Source organism: Rattus norvegicus, chromosome 2, assembly GCF_036323735.1.
Source record: "Rattus norvegicus strain BN/NHsdMcwi chromosome 2, GRCr8, whole genome shotgun sequence".
NCBI lineage: Eukaryota > Metazoa > Chordata > Mammalia > Rodentia > Muridae > Rattus > Rattus norvegicus.
In genome coordinates, this window is record NC_086020.1 from 122,238,221 (window position 1) to 122,252,082 (window position 13,862).

At 37.2% G+C, this 13,862-nt stretch overlaps 1 protein-coding gene across 3 annotated transcripts in view; it reads left to right on the forward strand.

The window, feature by feature from the left end:
* Positions 1-13,862, forward strand: part of Afg2a (AFG2 AAA ATPase homolog A) — a 191,190-nt gene that overhangs the window by 3,602 nt on the left and 173,726 nt on the right. For 2 of the 3 annotated variants that reach the window (XM_008760934.3, NM_001415082.1), the window contains exons 2-8: positions 776-900; positions 2,360-2,517; positions 6,056-6,114; positions 7,543-8,187; positions 9,008-9,137; positions 9,523-9,579; positions 13,061-13,184. In XM_008760934.3, the coding sequence (XP_008759156.1) occupies positions 776-900; positions 2,360-2,517; positions 6,056-6,114; positions 7,543-8,187; positions 9,008-9,137; positions 9,523-9,579; positions 13,061-13,184 (1,298 nt within the window). The remainder of the gene's footprint in view (positions 1-775; positions 901-2,359; positions 2,518-6,055; positions 6,115-7,542; positions 8,188-9,007; positions 9,138-9,522; positions 9,580-13,060; positions 13,185-13,862) is intronic. The other variant, XM_008760933.4, reaches the window with a different exon arrangement.

Below are 13,862 nucleotides of genomic sequence, written 5' to 3' on the forward strand. Positions count from 1 at the left end.
TGGGAAACAGGACTTGTATAGAAATTTGTACATGTCTTCATTAACAGGGAGATGTGGAGGTTTTTTGGGTAAGTTTTGAGGTAGAAGCAAGCCTCTAGACCCAAATTGATATGCCGGTTCTTAGTGAGAGTCTTTGAAACCTAGTAGCTGACTCAGAATCTTTCTGCAGAAAGCCTGAGGACTGTAGAAAATATAGTTAGCTTTGTTGCTGTTTGTTTTGATAGTGCCGAGGACAGAACACAAGGCCTTGGCCATGCTAGGTAAGTGCAATACCTCTGAGTTAATAGCCTAGCCACAAGTATGCTTTGGGTTTTGGTTGTTGGTTTTGTGTTTGTAAGGTTGTCAGGTTGTTTGTTTGGTTTTGTAAGTTTGTTTTTCTAGGCAGTGTTTCTCTGTGTAGCATTGGCTATCCTGGATCTCACTCTATTGAACAGGCTGCCTTGAACTCAGAGATCTGCCTGCCTCTGCCTCCCAAGAGCTGGAATTAAAGGCATGTGATACCACCGCCCAGCTACAAATATGTGCTTAGTGAACCAATAGATTTTTTTCTTCACTTTAAACTTTGTAAGTTATAGTCATACATTGCCAGTAAACATTCAAAGAGGTTTGGTTTCACCTTAGTTTAAGAAAAAAAGTTTCTTCAGGATATGATAAATTGATGGTTATATGAATATAGGATTTTCATTTACTCTTTAAAATGCATAAATTTCAGTTATAAAATAGTATAAAATAAATTCTCTCTCCTTTTCTTTTTCTTTCTTTTTTTTTTTAATAGTAGATGGCAAAGTTCCTAAGACATTCCAGAATTCCCTAGTTCATCTTGGACTTAACACTATGAAGTCTGCAAACATATGTATAGGTCGACCAGTGCTCCTTACCAGTTTGGATGGAAAGCAGGAGGTAAAAGTCCTTATCATTTTACTTTGGAAATATCTGAAACCATACTGGTTTTAACTTTCAATACAAGTAGGAGTCGGTGAGCAGAATTTTTAAATTGCGTTTGTGGATCAGAAGTTGGTTCTTTCTTTTTTGTGATGTGCATTTTAAGGGTCAGACTCAGGTTGTGAGGATGGTTGGCAACTGTTTTCATCTGTTGAATCATCTTGCTGCCTAAAGACATAGCCCCACACCAAAAAAAACAATGTGTATTAGTGAAGACGGTCATCTGGGTGCTAGAGCAGTGGCAGTGGCTTAGCAGTCAAGAATGTGTACTGTTCTTCTGAAGGATCTAAGCTCAGTTCCCAGTACCTACATGAGGCAGCTCACGATTGCCTGTAACTCTAGCACATACCTTCATGCTACACATACGCATATAATCATAATTAAAAGAACAGGACTGTTATGTACATGATGGAGTTTCAAATACCAGAAAAAGGGTCTTTTTTTCTTCATGGAGGTAGTGACCCATATATATCCCTTTCAGTTCTGTGTCTCTAGTCTGTTAAATACATTTCTCTGCAGAAATGTGATTTTGAGGTAAGAAAAGCACCTGCGCTTCATATAAACATTTATTATTCTCCTGGGTTTGGCTATACTTTCTCTTAATGTCATGTGGAATCTGAAGACTTCAAGCGTTTTTCCCATATTTTTAGCAGCTTGACTCTTTCTCCTCTTGCCAACTTTTTAAAAACTGTTTATTTCATCTGTGGGGATGTTTGTGTATGTGTCTTCATACACATATATAGATACCTCAGATATTTCTTAGGCCCTACTTACCCTGGTGTTTGAGCTGGGGTCTGTTACTTGGCCTGGAACTCATAGATAAGTCTGTGGTGTTTGGCTTGTGTGCCACAGAAGCACCCTGTCTGCCTCCTCACCACTGAGATTACAAGTATGAGCCACCATGGTTGGCCTTTTTTATTGGTTCTGGACGTCACTCTCAGATCCTCATACTTGCATAGCAAGTACTTTACAGACAAAGCCATCTCCAGTTCCAAGATCCAAGCTTTAAAGAGACTCTTACACTGTTTGCAATGCAGCAAGGGTATGAAGTACCAGGCTACCTGCATTATAAGTTACCTTGCTTTTAATATTTTCTCCTTTGCTTCTTACCTTACTATCTATTAATATCCTTGTTTTAAAAAAATCTGTTTTTCCTCATCTCCCAATGAGCTCCTTTGTGATCTTCACAGATGTAATAGTTCATTACAAATAATTGGAGAACTTACATAGGATTTAATTTTATGGCTTTTTTTTTTTTTTTTTTTTTTTTTTGGAGCTGAACTTTGTCCCATAACAGTTTGCATGAGATACTGTTTGGAAATAATGTTTTCTGTATTAGCTGTGTTTAACATCTAATACATAACTTGGCATTATATATACTGGTTTTCTAATATTGCTGTGTTCTTTTTCTGGGTAGGTTTATACAGCCTGGCCAGTTGCAGGATTTCCTGGAGGCAAGGTTGGTCTAAGTGAAATGGCACAGAAGAATGTGGGTGTGAAAGCTGGTGAGACCATCCGGGTCCAACCTCTTTTGGGTGCTGTACTTCAGGCCCAGGAAATGGACTTGGCACTGAGGTTTGTCCCATTTCTTTGGTGACTGTCTAGCTCAAAGCTGCCCAGTAGAAGTGCATTGAGATGGAGCTGGAGAGATGGTTTAGTAGTTTAGAATCCTTGTTCTTGGAGAAGCCCAGGTTTAGTTCCCAGCTCCCACATGGTGGATCATAGTCATCCATAACTCTAGTTCCATTAAATCCAGTGCCCTCTTCCATTAGCCACAAAAGTGCACAGGCATGACAAGCTAGCAAAGCACTCATACATAAAGTAAAAAGATCTTTTTTTTAGGAATATAATAAGAGGTACAAACGTGTTCAATTTTGTTTTTGGTTTTTCTTTCCTTTTCATTTCTTTCTTTCTTTTTTTGGAGACAGGGTTTTTCTGTGTAGCCTTGGCTATCCTGGAACTTGCTTTATAGACCAGGCTGGGCTTGAAACTCAGAGAGTTCTGCCTCCTGAGGGATTAAAGGTATGCGACACTACTGCCCAGCGATTTTTGCTTTTTCTAAACAGATGAAATGGATTGTTACAAGTTTTAGTTAGCCCACTATATGTAAAATAATATTTTAATAAATAATTTTTAAAAGTTACTGGGAAGGTATTTAATCCATCCCCTCCCCCTTTTCTAGATAATTTATTTGTTTTAGACAAGGTCTTACTATATAGCCCATGCTGGCCTTGAACTATGACAATACATCTGATGCTGCCTGAAGATTGGGAAATTTCTCTTTTGTGTTTGGGATGAAAACCAGGGCTTTGCACATACTATTAATCCCATTAATAGCTACATTTTGGGTACTTGACAGTCATATGTTAGTGATTTGCTATGTGAAATAGCATGAACTGAATGGGTGGATATAATCATGGATAAGGACTCTATAGTTAAGTAGCTCTGACATTTTAAATGGAAGGGATTATAACTGATGAATGTACAGCAGTGTCTCACTTTAACTTGCAGTTAAATCAGGGCACTTACAGTTATCACAAGAATAGCAGCATACTGTGACTAGATATGAAATACTCTTTTTCCTCTTTACCAATGAAACATTTCAAAATGAACATGTCAAGTACTTTATAATTAAGTGTATAAAAGTTAATTTCCTAATGAGATAGAAATATTTTAGCAAGATAAAGAACTAAGTCTACATTGAGTCACAGTCTGTTGTTAAAGGCTTAATAAAATGTTGAAATAAGAATTAATGGCTAACAGAAAAATAGTATGGATGTCTTCACATTCAATATTTGTATTTCACATAACTCAGAGAAATTAATTTAGAGTAGTACCTTCAGTTGAAAAACTAGTGCAGATCATTTTTCCTTTTTGGTATCAGCATTTTCTAAACTGTCTTATCAGTTTGATAACTTTTAAAGATTTTGTTGTTGTTGTTGTTAATTCTTTTGGGAATTGAAAACAATGTGTCTTAGCCATGTTCTTCCTTCTAATTCTTCTTAGACCTCAATTCTCATTCCCTGCCCTCTTAACTTTGTTGTTGTTTTTTTGTTTTGTTTTGTTTGTTTTGTAAGCCTGGTAGGGCTAGTTTGTGATGCCCCCATGTTCTTGGATGTCTAACCAGCAACTACACTTTTATAGGAAACTGAATTTTCCTATCAGCTAACAGCTGTTCTCCTACTTAGTTCCAGGTCTACGGGTGGGATTTTGTACACAAATCCTTCTCTCTGCTGGAATTTGATGTGGCTTGGTTTTGTGTAGGCCTTATACGTGCTGTCTGTCACAAAGGGTCCTAATTCATATGTGTAGCTCTCCTATGTCCAGAAGACACAGCTGCTTTGTATCCACTGTCTCTGCCTCTTAGATTCTTTCTGCTCCTTCTTTCACAATGATCTCTGAGTCTTGGGAGGAGAAGATGTGGTCTATGTGTCCCATTTATGGCTGAACATTCTGCAGACTTGTACTGAACCATCTCTCCAGTTGTTTTTATGTAGTGGTGTTTTTGAGGCAGTTTTACTTCATAGTGTAGGCTGGATTACTCCTGCCTCATCCCTTTGGCAAGCAAAAACATCTAACCTAGTAAAAGCAAAGAACTGTTACTACCAAGAGTTTTAAATAACTCCTACCAAGGGTAAATAAAGGGTCTCACCTATCTTTTTGTACATAGTTAATAGATTTTGAGTTAGGATGATTGCTGATGAAAGTCTGACCCAAATTTAATAAAATTTCCTTTTGATAATTTAATACTAGTTTAGTGATAATTTAGGGAATGTTTATGTAAAGAGTCCAAAACCATTTCCTAGTTGTCTTGAATTAAAATTGGCTTTATTTTTTATATATTCTGAGGTTGTGTTTTGGTATTATCCCTCTGCCTACTTTGAAGGACAAACTGTGTTCTGTTTCCTATAAATAAATAAATAGCCATTTAATAAACATTGAAAAGCAGAGAGGAAAAGTAAAGAATATAATGTTGAGAATCAGTTTTATATATTGCATGCATACACATGTGTTTTTAAGTTTGAATAGGAATTTATTTGAATGCTTGGTCCCCAGGTGGTAGAACTGTTTGGGGAGGATTAGGAAGTGTGGCCTTGTTAGAGGAAGTGTGTCATGGGGGTGGACTTTGAGGCTTCAAGAGCCTCACTGTTCCCAGTGAGGAATTTGTACAGGTATGCTTCTCCAGAAAAGACAGTGGTCTTGAATACTTGAAATCTTGGAGTACTAGCTCGGGTAAAATTCTGTTTGTGTTGCTGTAGAGATCAAGAGTATCAGACATGATAACAAATTGCTTGAGCAAGCTTTTAAAAATAAAAGCAGTGATGTTAGATGTTCTCACTTCCTGTACTTCCTGCACACAACTCTCATGTTGGAGACACTGATTACTAGGAAGATCCCAAATAGTTCTACCACCTGGGGACCAAGCATTCAAATATATGAGCCCTATTTTTGCCTTAGGCAAGTCTCTCAGAATCAATTTCCATTGCAGTCAGTATTCTTTATTTTCCCTCTGTTTATATCTTTTTAGGTGAGGTACTCTACAGGATTTGGTTTTTCTAGAGAGCTAATATATAAATTATATAAAGGAAATGAAAGTAACTGAGAACAAAAACCTTTCTCTGTGCTATGCAAGTTCAGAAAGGGAGTGATTACTTTCAAGTGTTTCAAATGTGTTTGACATCACACAGAAATATCCTTCTGATTATAAGTATGTACAGTATGTGTGTTTATGTGTCTACCTAAATAGATGGATATCTATACATAAACATGTGTATTTACCTGTACATGAAATCTTATTTGTATGAGAAAATGTTTTACAAAGTAGTATTTACTGTTTCTCTGCAGTATATACTAACATTTCATATGGGATTAGTTTTTATGGTTTCATGGTCTTCTAATGGATAGTACCTTATGTGTTGAAGATCACTGGACTTAGCTTTTATAGCATCAAACTGAAGGTATTTTCCTGCAAGTAATATGTATTTGAAAGTGTAGATCAATGCCAAAATTGTTCTTCTGGTTTATAATATAACTACGCATAGCACTTTTTCCATGGTTTAGTTTTTAGTGTATCTAATGCTGATTTCTGTTTGTTTTTCTTTCCTCTCTGTAGTGACAAAGATAAGGAAATTAATGAAGAAGAACTGACTGGTTGTATTCTGAGAAAACTAGGTGAGACTAGTATTTTAAATTGTTTTCTTCAGTTTTAAGCAGTAAATGAGCAGCAAAGAGTGCTTCTGAACATATATATTTTTTAAATAGCTAAGTGGATATTCTCAGTTAATACCCATTTGAAGACAAAGCTGGTGATAGAACTGAAGTTTTGTGTGTATATGACTGCCTCCCTCAATGTTTGTGGATGTGCATGTATTATGTCCCAATGATTTGAGTCCTGACACTCTACCTAAGTTTGGGAGAATGAAGAAAAGACAAACACAGACCTGTACAGAAGAGCTGGTGTCAGATGCATATATGCTCACGCTGATGAAGTGGCATGCACTACTGTCAGCGGACAGGACCCTCGGCATGTTTATTAGGTATAGCAAAGAGGGGAGGGGTTACCTAATCTGAGTAGGACATGTCTGGAGGTTGATAGTTTTAGGTTGTAAACATCTGGGAGGAAGAAGAAGAAGCTGTGGTTGCTAGTTTTTTTTTTTGTTTTTTTTGTTTTTTTTTTTTTTTTGGTTGCTAGTTTTTATATCTACTTGTGTTCAGTTCTCTAGAAAAGGTCTGTTGACCTTGTGAGCCTGTCCATATGGGCAACAGCTTTGCTGATGATGTACAGTGGGTTTGAGGCTTTGGAGTCCTTGTCATAGCTTGCCCATGTCAGCAATACGTATTGACTCAGAACTTCAGTCACTCAGAGTTACCTCCTCTCCTTACATGAGTACATGCTTGTATGTGCATGCATGTTTGTGCTTGAGTATACATGGAGGCCAGAGGATGGCATTGGGTGCTTCAGACTCCGCCTTGATTTGTTAGATAGATTGTTGGACTGAATCTGAAGTTGATGGGGTAAGCTAGACAAGTTGATCAGCAAGCCCAAGCATCCTACTGTTCTGCTTAGATTGCAGGAATGCATCAGTGTACCTGGGTTTTTATATGGGTGCTAGGGATCTATGCTCAGGTTTTGGGGTGTGCTCAGCAAGCACTTGACTATTTGAGCCATCTCCACAGCCTTAGAACTGAGACTTTTTTCTTTTAATATTTTGATTGTATGTATAGTAAAGTTTGTCTGCATGTATGTATCCCACATGAGTCCCTGAACTGAGACTTTTTAATCTTTGTACTAGCACATTTTCCTATGAGGAGAATTGGAATGTTGGTTTGAGTGTGTCGTTTAAATTTGGCTTTTTGGTAAATATGGTCTTTTGTTGCTATGATTTATAGGATTTTGGATTTACTGACATACAGGATTTAAAAGAATGATCTGATACAGCTTTTTATACAGGTGATACTGTGTTAGGGGAATATGTGCCCTCTATTTTGGTGACAGTTACTTTTATTAGTGTTCTTGTTTTGTTAATAGCAAATATGTTGCTATTAAAAAGTTTAAGTGGGGAAATTATTCTAATGTGTATTTAATCGATTGTTTTCTAGATGGCAAGATTGTTTTACCAGGCAACTTTCTGTACTGTACATTCTATGGACGACTCTGCAAGTTACAAGTGTTGCAAGTAAAAGGGACAGATGGCACAACATTGGGAAAGCCTCAGAGCTCCTCTGGCACTGATGTCCATGGAATGGCCTCTGAGCAGTCTAGCATGGAAAGCAGTGATGTGGATATTTCATTCCAGCTAAGCCAGTTAGATCTGAAAGAACCTCAGAGCCCAGCATCACAGAGTACTCCCTGTAAACCCATCAATGACAGAACTATGAATAAAGCTGGTGAAGTTTTGTTGGATGTTACACAGAGCCCTAGGGATGGAAGTGGACTTGGACTAGAGGAAATCACAGGGCTTAAGTGTAGTTTTGATTCATCCAAAGAAGGAAATACACAACCTATCAGTGAAGAGAAACTACTAAAATCTACTAGTGCAGGTGCAAAGAACAATACTGATACTTTTTATTTTATTTCTTCAACAACAAGAATCAATCTTCGAAAAATTTGTACAAATTCAAAAGAACAAGACAGTCAGTTCAAAGTAACTTATGACATGATTGGAGGCTTAAACAGTCAGCTGAAAGCAATAAGAGAAATAATTGAACTGCCTCTCAAGCAGCCTGAACTTTTCAAGAGTTACGGTAAGTCACCTTCAGTTAAACACAGTTGGTTAGTTTTACTTTCTAATAATTCTTACCCTTCTGACTTATTTCCTGAGTTAAGTGTTAATTGCTTTGGGAGATGATAGTGAAATGATTTATTTGCAATATTTCGTCTTTTAAGTTGTAATGTATGTGAGTGGCAGGTGAGTCTCTTCTAGAGCATATTATCTACTGTTGGTGGACTGGATCTCAGAAAGTTTCTTGGTATGTTAGATAACATAGCGCCTAAAAAAATAAACCGAAGATAGTCAACTTAGTTAAAACTACCAGGAAGTGTAGTTCTATGTGTTTACCTTGAAACAACTGATTAAGGAAATAATTCAACTCCTGTGAAACTCAGAGCTACTCCTGTACAGTTGCTATCCAAATTCTTTGCTTATATATATTTTTTATGTATTACCCCCTTTTTCTCCTTTCTCATAAATTTTCATGTTTGTAAAAGGAACTCATGGATTTATATATTTGCTAGTAATGTTTGTATTTCTTAAGACTCTATGTTGGAAGTAATTGTGTTCTGATTATTAAATTGTGCTACCTGGGATGGGGCAAGACAAGGGCTCTTCTTGAAAAACAAAAATGTATGTGATTCTCTTGGTTTGTGATCTGTAGAGAAAAGGAAAGTCATTAATGGGGCTCAGAGTACAATTTTTGGGGAAGTAGGGGAAAGGTATGATTCTTACTTTGTAGTGTAGTACAAGGTAAATTCCCATTTATAACTTACACTGGAAGTTGTATGGTAGTTTAGCGAGAACATTAATAATCATACTGAATGCATTGTTTGTTTGTTTTTTTCTTGTAGGAATTCCAGCACCTAGAGGGTTATTACTCTATGGTCCTCCAGGTACCGGAAAGACAATGATTGCTAGGGCTGTTGCTAATGAAGTTGGAGCTTATGTTTCTGTAATTAATGGTCCTGAAATTATAAGCAAGTAGGTATATGACTTAGTAAGTAAAGTTAACATTACTAAGTTTATATATCTCAGATGTGGCTCCTTAAAACAGTTGTGCTGTATTCCCCCAAGATATTTCATGCATTAAACTATTTTGGAATATTTTAAATTTGCCCCTTTTTTCTGAGGCCTGGTTTTACCCATGTAGCTTAGCTAGACCTCATACTTTAAATGTTTTTGTGATTATACATGTTCTTCTAAATTTACTTTATAATACATACAAAATTTGAAAATAAGTTTTGGAAGTAATTTTAAGTATTTTAGAAATGGTTGAAAATTCAAACTATCTTTGATAAAAGTTTTATAAACAATAAGAAATGTTCATGAACTTTTTCTTTTCTTTCTTTTTTTTTTCTCATTACAGATTCTATGGTGAGACTGAAGCAAGGTTACGCCAGATATTTGCTGAAGCCACTCTACGGTATTGTTAATATTTGATGCTTTGGAATCAACGAGACTCTTACTTAAGTAAAATAGTAGCACTTTACTGCAAAGATAAGAAGTAACATAGATAGTGATCATTTTTGAGACTGATGGGAGATTTAGGGAAATAATTATCTAAACTGTTTATGTCTAATGCTTGATTAGGAATACTAAATGACATGAAGCTGTCAGTTCCTGGGATTATTGTCTGCACTATTGGAGTCATTTTCAAATAGTCTTTGCTAAGACTGCATCTTAGAAGTATATTGCCAGTCATTTCTTCAGTAGTTTCAGTGTTCCGGTCTTATAGGAAAGTTCATGAAAACTTTGCATACATTTTGGTGTAGTGTGAGAAATACCATCTATTTTCATTCCATCATTTCCAGCCTTTTTTCTGCTGTGACTATTTTAGACACCTTTGTTAAAAATTGCATGGCTGTTGCTATTTCTTCTATTTTATTCCATTAGTCTGTGTGTATGTTTTGTGTCATAACTATGCTGGGGTTTTTTGTTTGGTTTTTTCAAGATTTATTTTTATGTGTATAGGTGTTTTGCCTGCAGGTAACATCTGTGCACCACATGCATGGAGTGCCTGTGGAAGTCAGAAAAGGGCATCAGATCCCCCAGAACTAGAATTACAGACTGTTGAGAACCTCCATGTGGTATGGGAATCAAACCAGTTCATCTGAATTGCTGAGCCTTCTTTCTAGCCCTGTCCTGTTTTTTGTGTGTTTGTTTTTAACTGTGGTTCTGTAGTACTTTGGGATCAGAAAGAAACTGGCAGCTCCAGCATTCCTTTTTTCTGCTTGCTATGGCTTTGGTTATAATACCGTGCTAAAGGGATCTTTTTATTTTATTTCTGTTGCTAAAACTACTCTAATAGCATTTAAATGGGGTAAGGTTTTGGTTTATTTCTTAGCTCACAATTGCAGTTATAGTCCATTGTTGTGGGAAAGTCAAGGCAGTAGGAACTTGAAGCAGTTGGTCACATCAAATCCACAGTTAAGAGCAGAGAGAAATGAGTACATGTATGGTCATTGCTTGCTTGTGCCCAGCTTGCATTTTCCACTCTTTTTTTTTTTTTTTTATTAACTTGAGTATTTCTTATATACATTTCGCGTGTAATTCCCTTTCCCGGTTTCCGGGCAAACATCCCCCTCCCCCCCTCCCCTTCATTATGGGTGTTCCCCTCCCCATCCTCCCCCCATTGCCGCCCTCCCCCCAACAATCTAGTTCACTGGGGGTTCAGTCTTAGCAGGACCCAGGGCTTCCCCTTCCACTGGTGCTCTTACCAGGATATTCATTGCTACCTATGAGGTCAGAGTTCAGGGTCAGTCCATGTATAGTCTTTAGGTAGTGGCTTAGTCCCTGGAAGCTCTGGTTGCTTGGCATTGTTGTACATATGGGGTCTCGAGCCCCTTCAAGCTCTTCCAGTTCTTTCTCTGATTCCTTCAACGGGGGTCCTATTCTCAGTTCAGTGGTTTGCTGCTGGCATTCGCCTCTGTGTTTGCTGTATCTGGCTGTGTCTCTCAGGAGCGATCTACATCCGGCTCCTGTCGGCCTGCACTTCTTTGCTTCATCCATCTTGTCTAATTGGATGGCTGTATATGTATGGGCCACATGTGGGGCAGGCTCTGAATGGGTGTTCCTTCTGTCTCTGTTTTAATCTTTGCCTCTCTATTCCCTGCCAAGGGTATTCTTGTTCCCCTTTTAAAGAAGGAGTGAAGCATTCACATTTTGATCATCTGTCTTGAGTTTCATTTGTTCTAGGCATCTAGGGTAATTCAAGCATTTGGGCTAACAGTTCAAAATATGTAGGGAATGGTGCCTTCTCTATCAAATAACTTAAAGCAGAGTTCTCAGAGACATGCTCGTAGATTAACTCCATGTAGACAGTTTCGTATTGAAATTCTAAGATGATTCTAGGTAATGTCAAGCTGACATTTAAAGCTAGCTATCATGGAATCTTGTTTTTCTGTATGAATTCTGACATTTTTTTGTTGATGTTGTTGTTTGTTTCTGAAGAATGTCACTGGAGTTTGGTAGAAAGTGCAGTAAATCTATAAGTTGCTTTTAGTGACTTTTAAAACCATTTTTATAGTATTACCTGTCAATCCATAGCATTGGCGGTCTTTCATCTTCTCTTGTCTTCTTTATCTTTTGTCAGTGTCTTCAGGTTTTCTTGTAGAGGTTTTTTCACCTGCTCGGTTAGATTTGTTCTTCGGTTGGTTTTTTTCCTTTGCTTAAGCAACTGAGTAGATGTAAATGGGATTATTTGCCTTATTTCTCTCTGGGAAAGTGTGTTACTGTATAGTTTTCATCTTGATTTTGTATTGTTACTTTGCTGAAACTGTTTACCAGGTCTGAGAGTTTCCTGGTCTAGTTTTCTGGGTGATTATATATAGGATTGTATCATTTTTGAGTAGGGATACTTGGAACATCTTCCTTTCTGTTTGCATCTCTTTTGCTTTCTTTTTTCACTTTTCCTTTTTGATGATACTCAGTATATCAATACAGACAAGACTACAACTAAGTTACAGCCCCAGCTGCCCCTTTTATTTTTCTTATCTTACTGCTATGCCTGTGACTGGGTATTGAAAAGGAATGGTAAGGGGTCAGTACACTTGTGTTGTTCCTGATTTTAGAGGAAGTGCTTTCAGTTTTCCCCATTTTATATTATACTCACCAAAGGCTGTCTAGCCTTTATTATGAGCCATAACTTTTATCTGCTTAGGCTCAGGGCTACGGTATCACATGCCAGAGGTACTCTAAAGTTTATAAGTTCTACTCTGGATAGGCCTACATTTCTCCGTGTACTTCCTTGACAGAGTAGAGCTTCCTCAGCATTTGGCCTCAGGCGCTCCACAACTGCCTCTTAGGGCTTTGTCTTACTTTAGGCCCATTTCACATAATATTTTTTTTCCTCAAGATTTTACCCAGCCTTTGCCCATAGTGTTGTACGTAGAATGGAATTTCCCTTTGCTGACCCATCTGCCAGAAGAATCACTATCACCAAAAACCACAAATGGCTTTGAGGCTTATGAGCACTCTGACCTTGTTCTCAGTGTAGGACTGTTGTTGCCTGTGTCTTTTCACCAGTCTTCTTTTGAGAGTGGAAGTTGGGGGGGGGGGTTTATCTGTTCTCCTCTCTGTGTTGGGGACTGGTGACTGGAGCGGTGGGCTCCTGTCTTTTACCCGTGTGAAGTGTCTTGCGTGAATCGGTCAATCTTTGAAACTTTCTTCTTTGAAATAGTCTCTATTTTACTGACTCTTCAGCCTCCCCACATCACAAAGAGGCATTTTATGAAGACAGATATGCTAGAATGTAAGGTTGATAACATTATACTAGAATCAGATTTTTTGATTTAGCATTTTAGTGTTTTTGGTTTTAATATTGATAAATTTAAAATTGAAATTTAATGTTATTTTAATTAAAATTTTACATTAAAATTAAATGTTACATACTTGATTTGTTTTAGGCATCCATCGATTATTTTTATTGATGAGCTGGATGCACTTTGCCCTAAAAGAGAAGGAGCTCAAAGTGAAGTGGAAAAGAGAGTTGTAGCTTCGCTCTTAACATTGATGGATGGCATTGGCTCAGTAAGTGCAACACTGGCATTCAGAGTATGGAATAGCAGAACTTCCCAAATGTTTCTAGGTTTGTATTCTAGGATGGGGAATATCATCAAGTATAAAGGTAGGTTAATACTGAAAGTAATTTGTGTCAGCAAACTGCTTAATGACTGAGAGGTTCAGTAGTCTGGCATGTTTTTCTATTATGTAAAATAATTTACTATAACATATTTATGTGTGTATGGTATACATGATAGTAATTTAAAACCTGAGGTGCATGTCAATAACTGAATTTTACTGAATTTTTTTAAAAGAAATTTCATGAGTCTACATGGGTATCATGGTATATTCTTTTATTTTTAGTCCCTTAGGAGGGTGAGGAAGGTTGATCATTTCAAGACCGGCTACATAGTGAATATGAGGCCAACCTTGACTATGTGAGATTGTCTCAATAAACTAAATTTTAATAAATTTCTGAGTCTTTTTCCCCCTTTTCACCTTGAGATAGGTCTTTCTGTATAATCCGGGATGTTCAGGTATTCTCTCATAGCCTACATATCTTGATTATAGATATGTGCTATTGCAGCCAGTGTTAGATTAGACTGAAAATGACCAAAGTTCTTGGATTCATAGTATGTTAGCACCAAGATAAATTTTAGAAACCATATAGTTCCACACTTTGCTTTTGCACATTAAGAAGCAAAA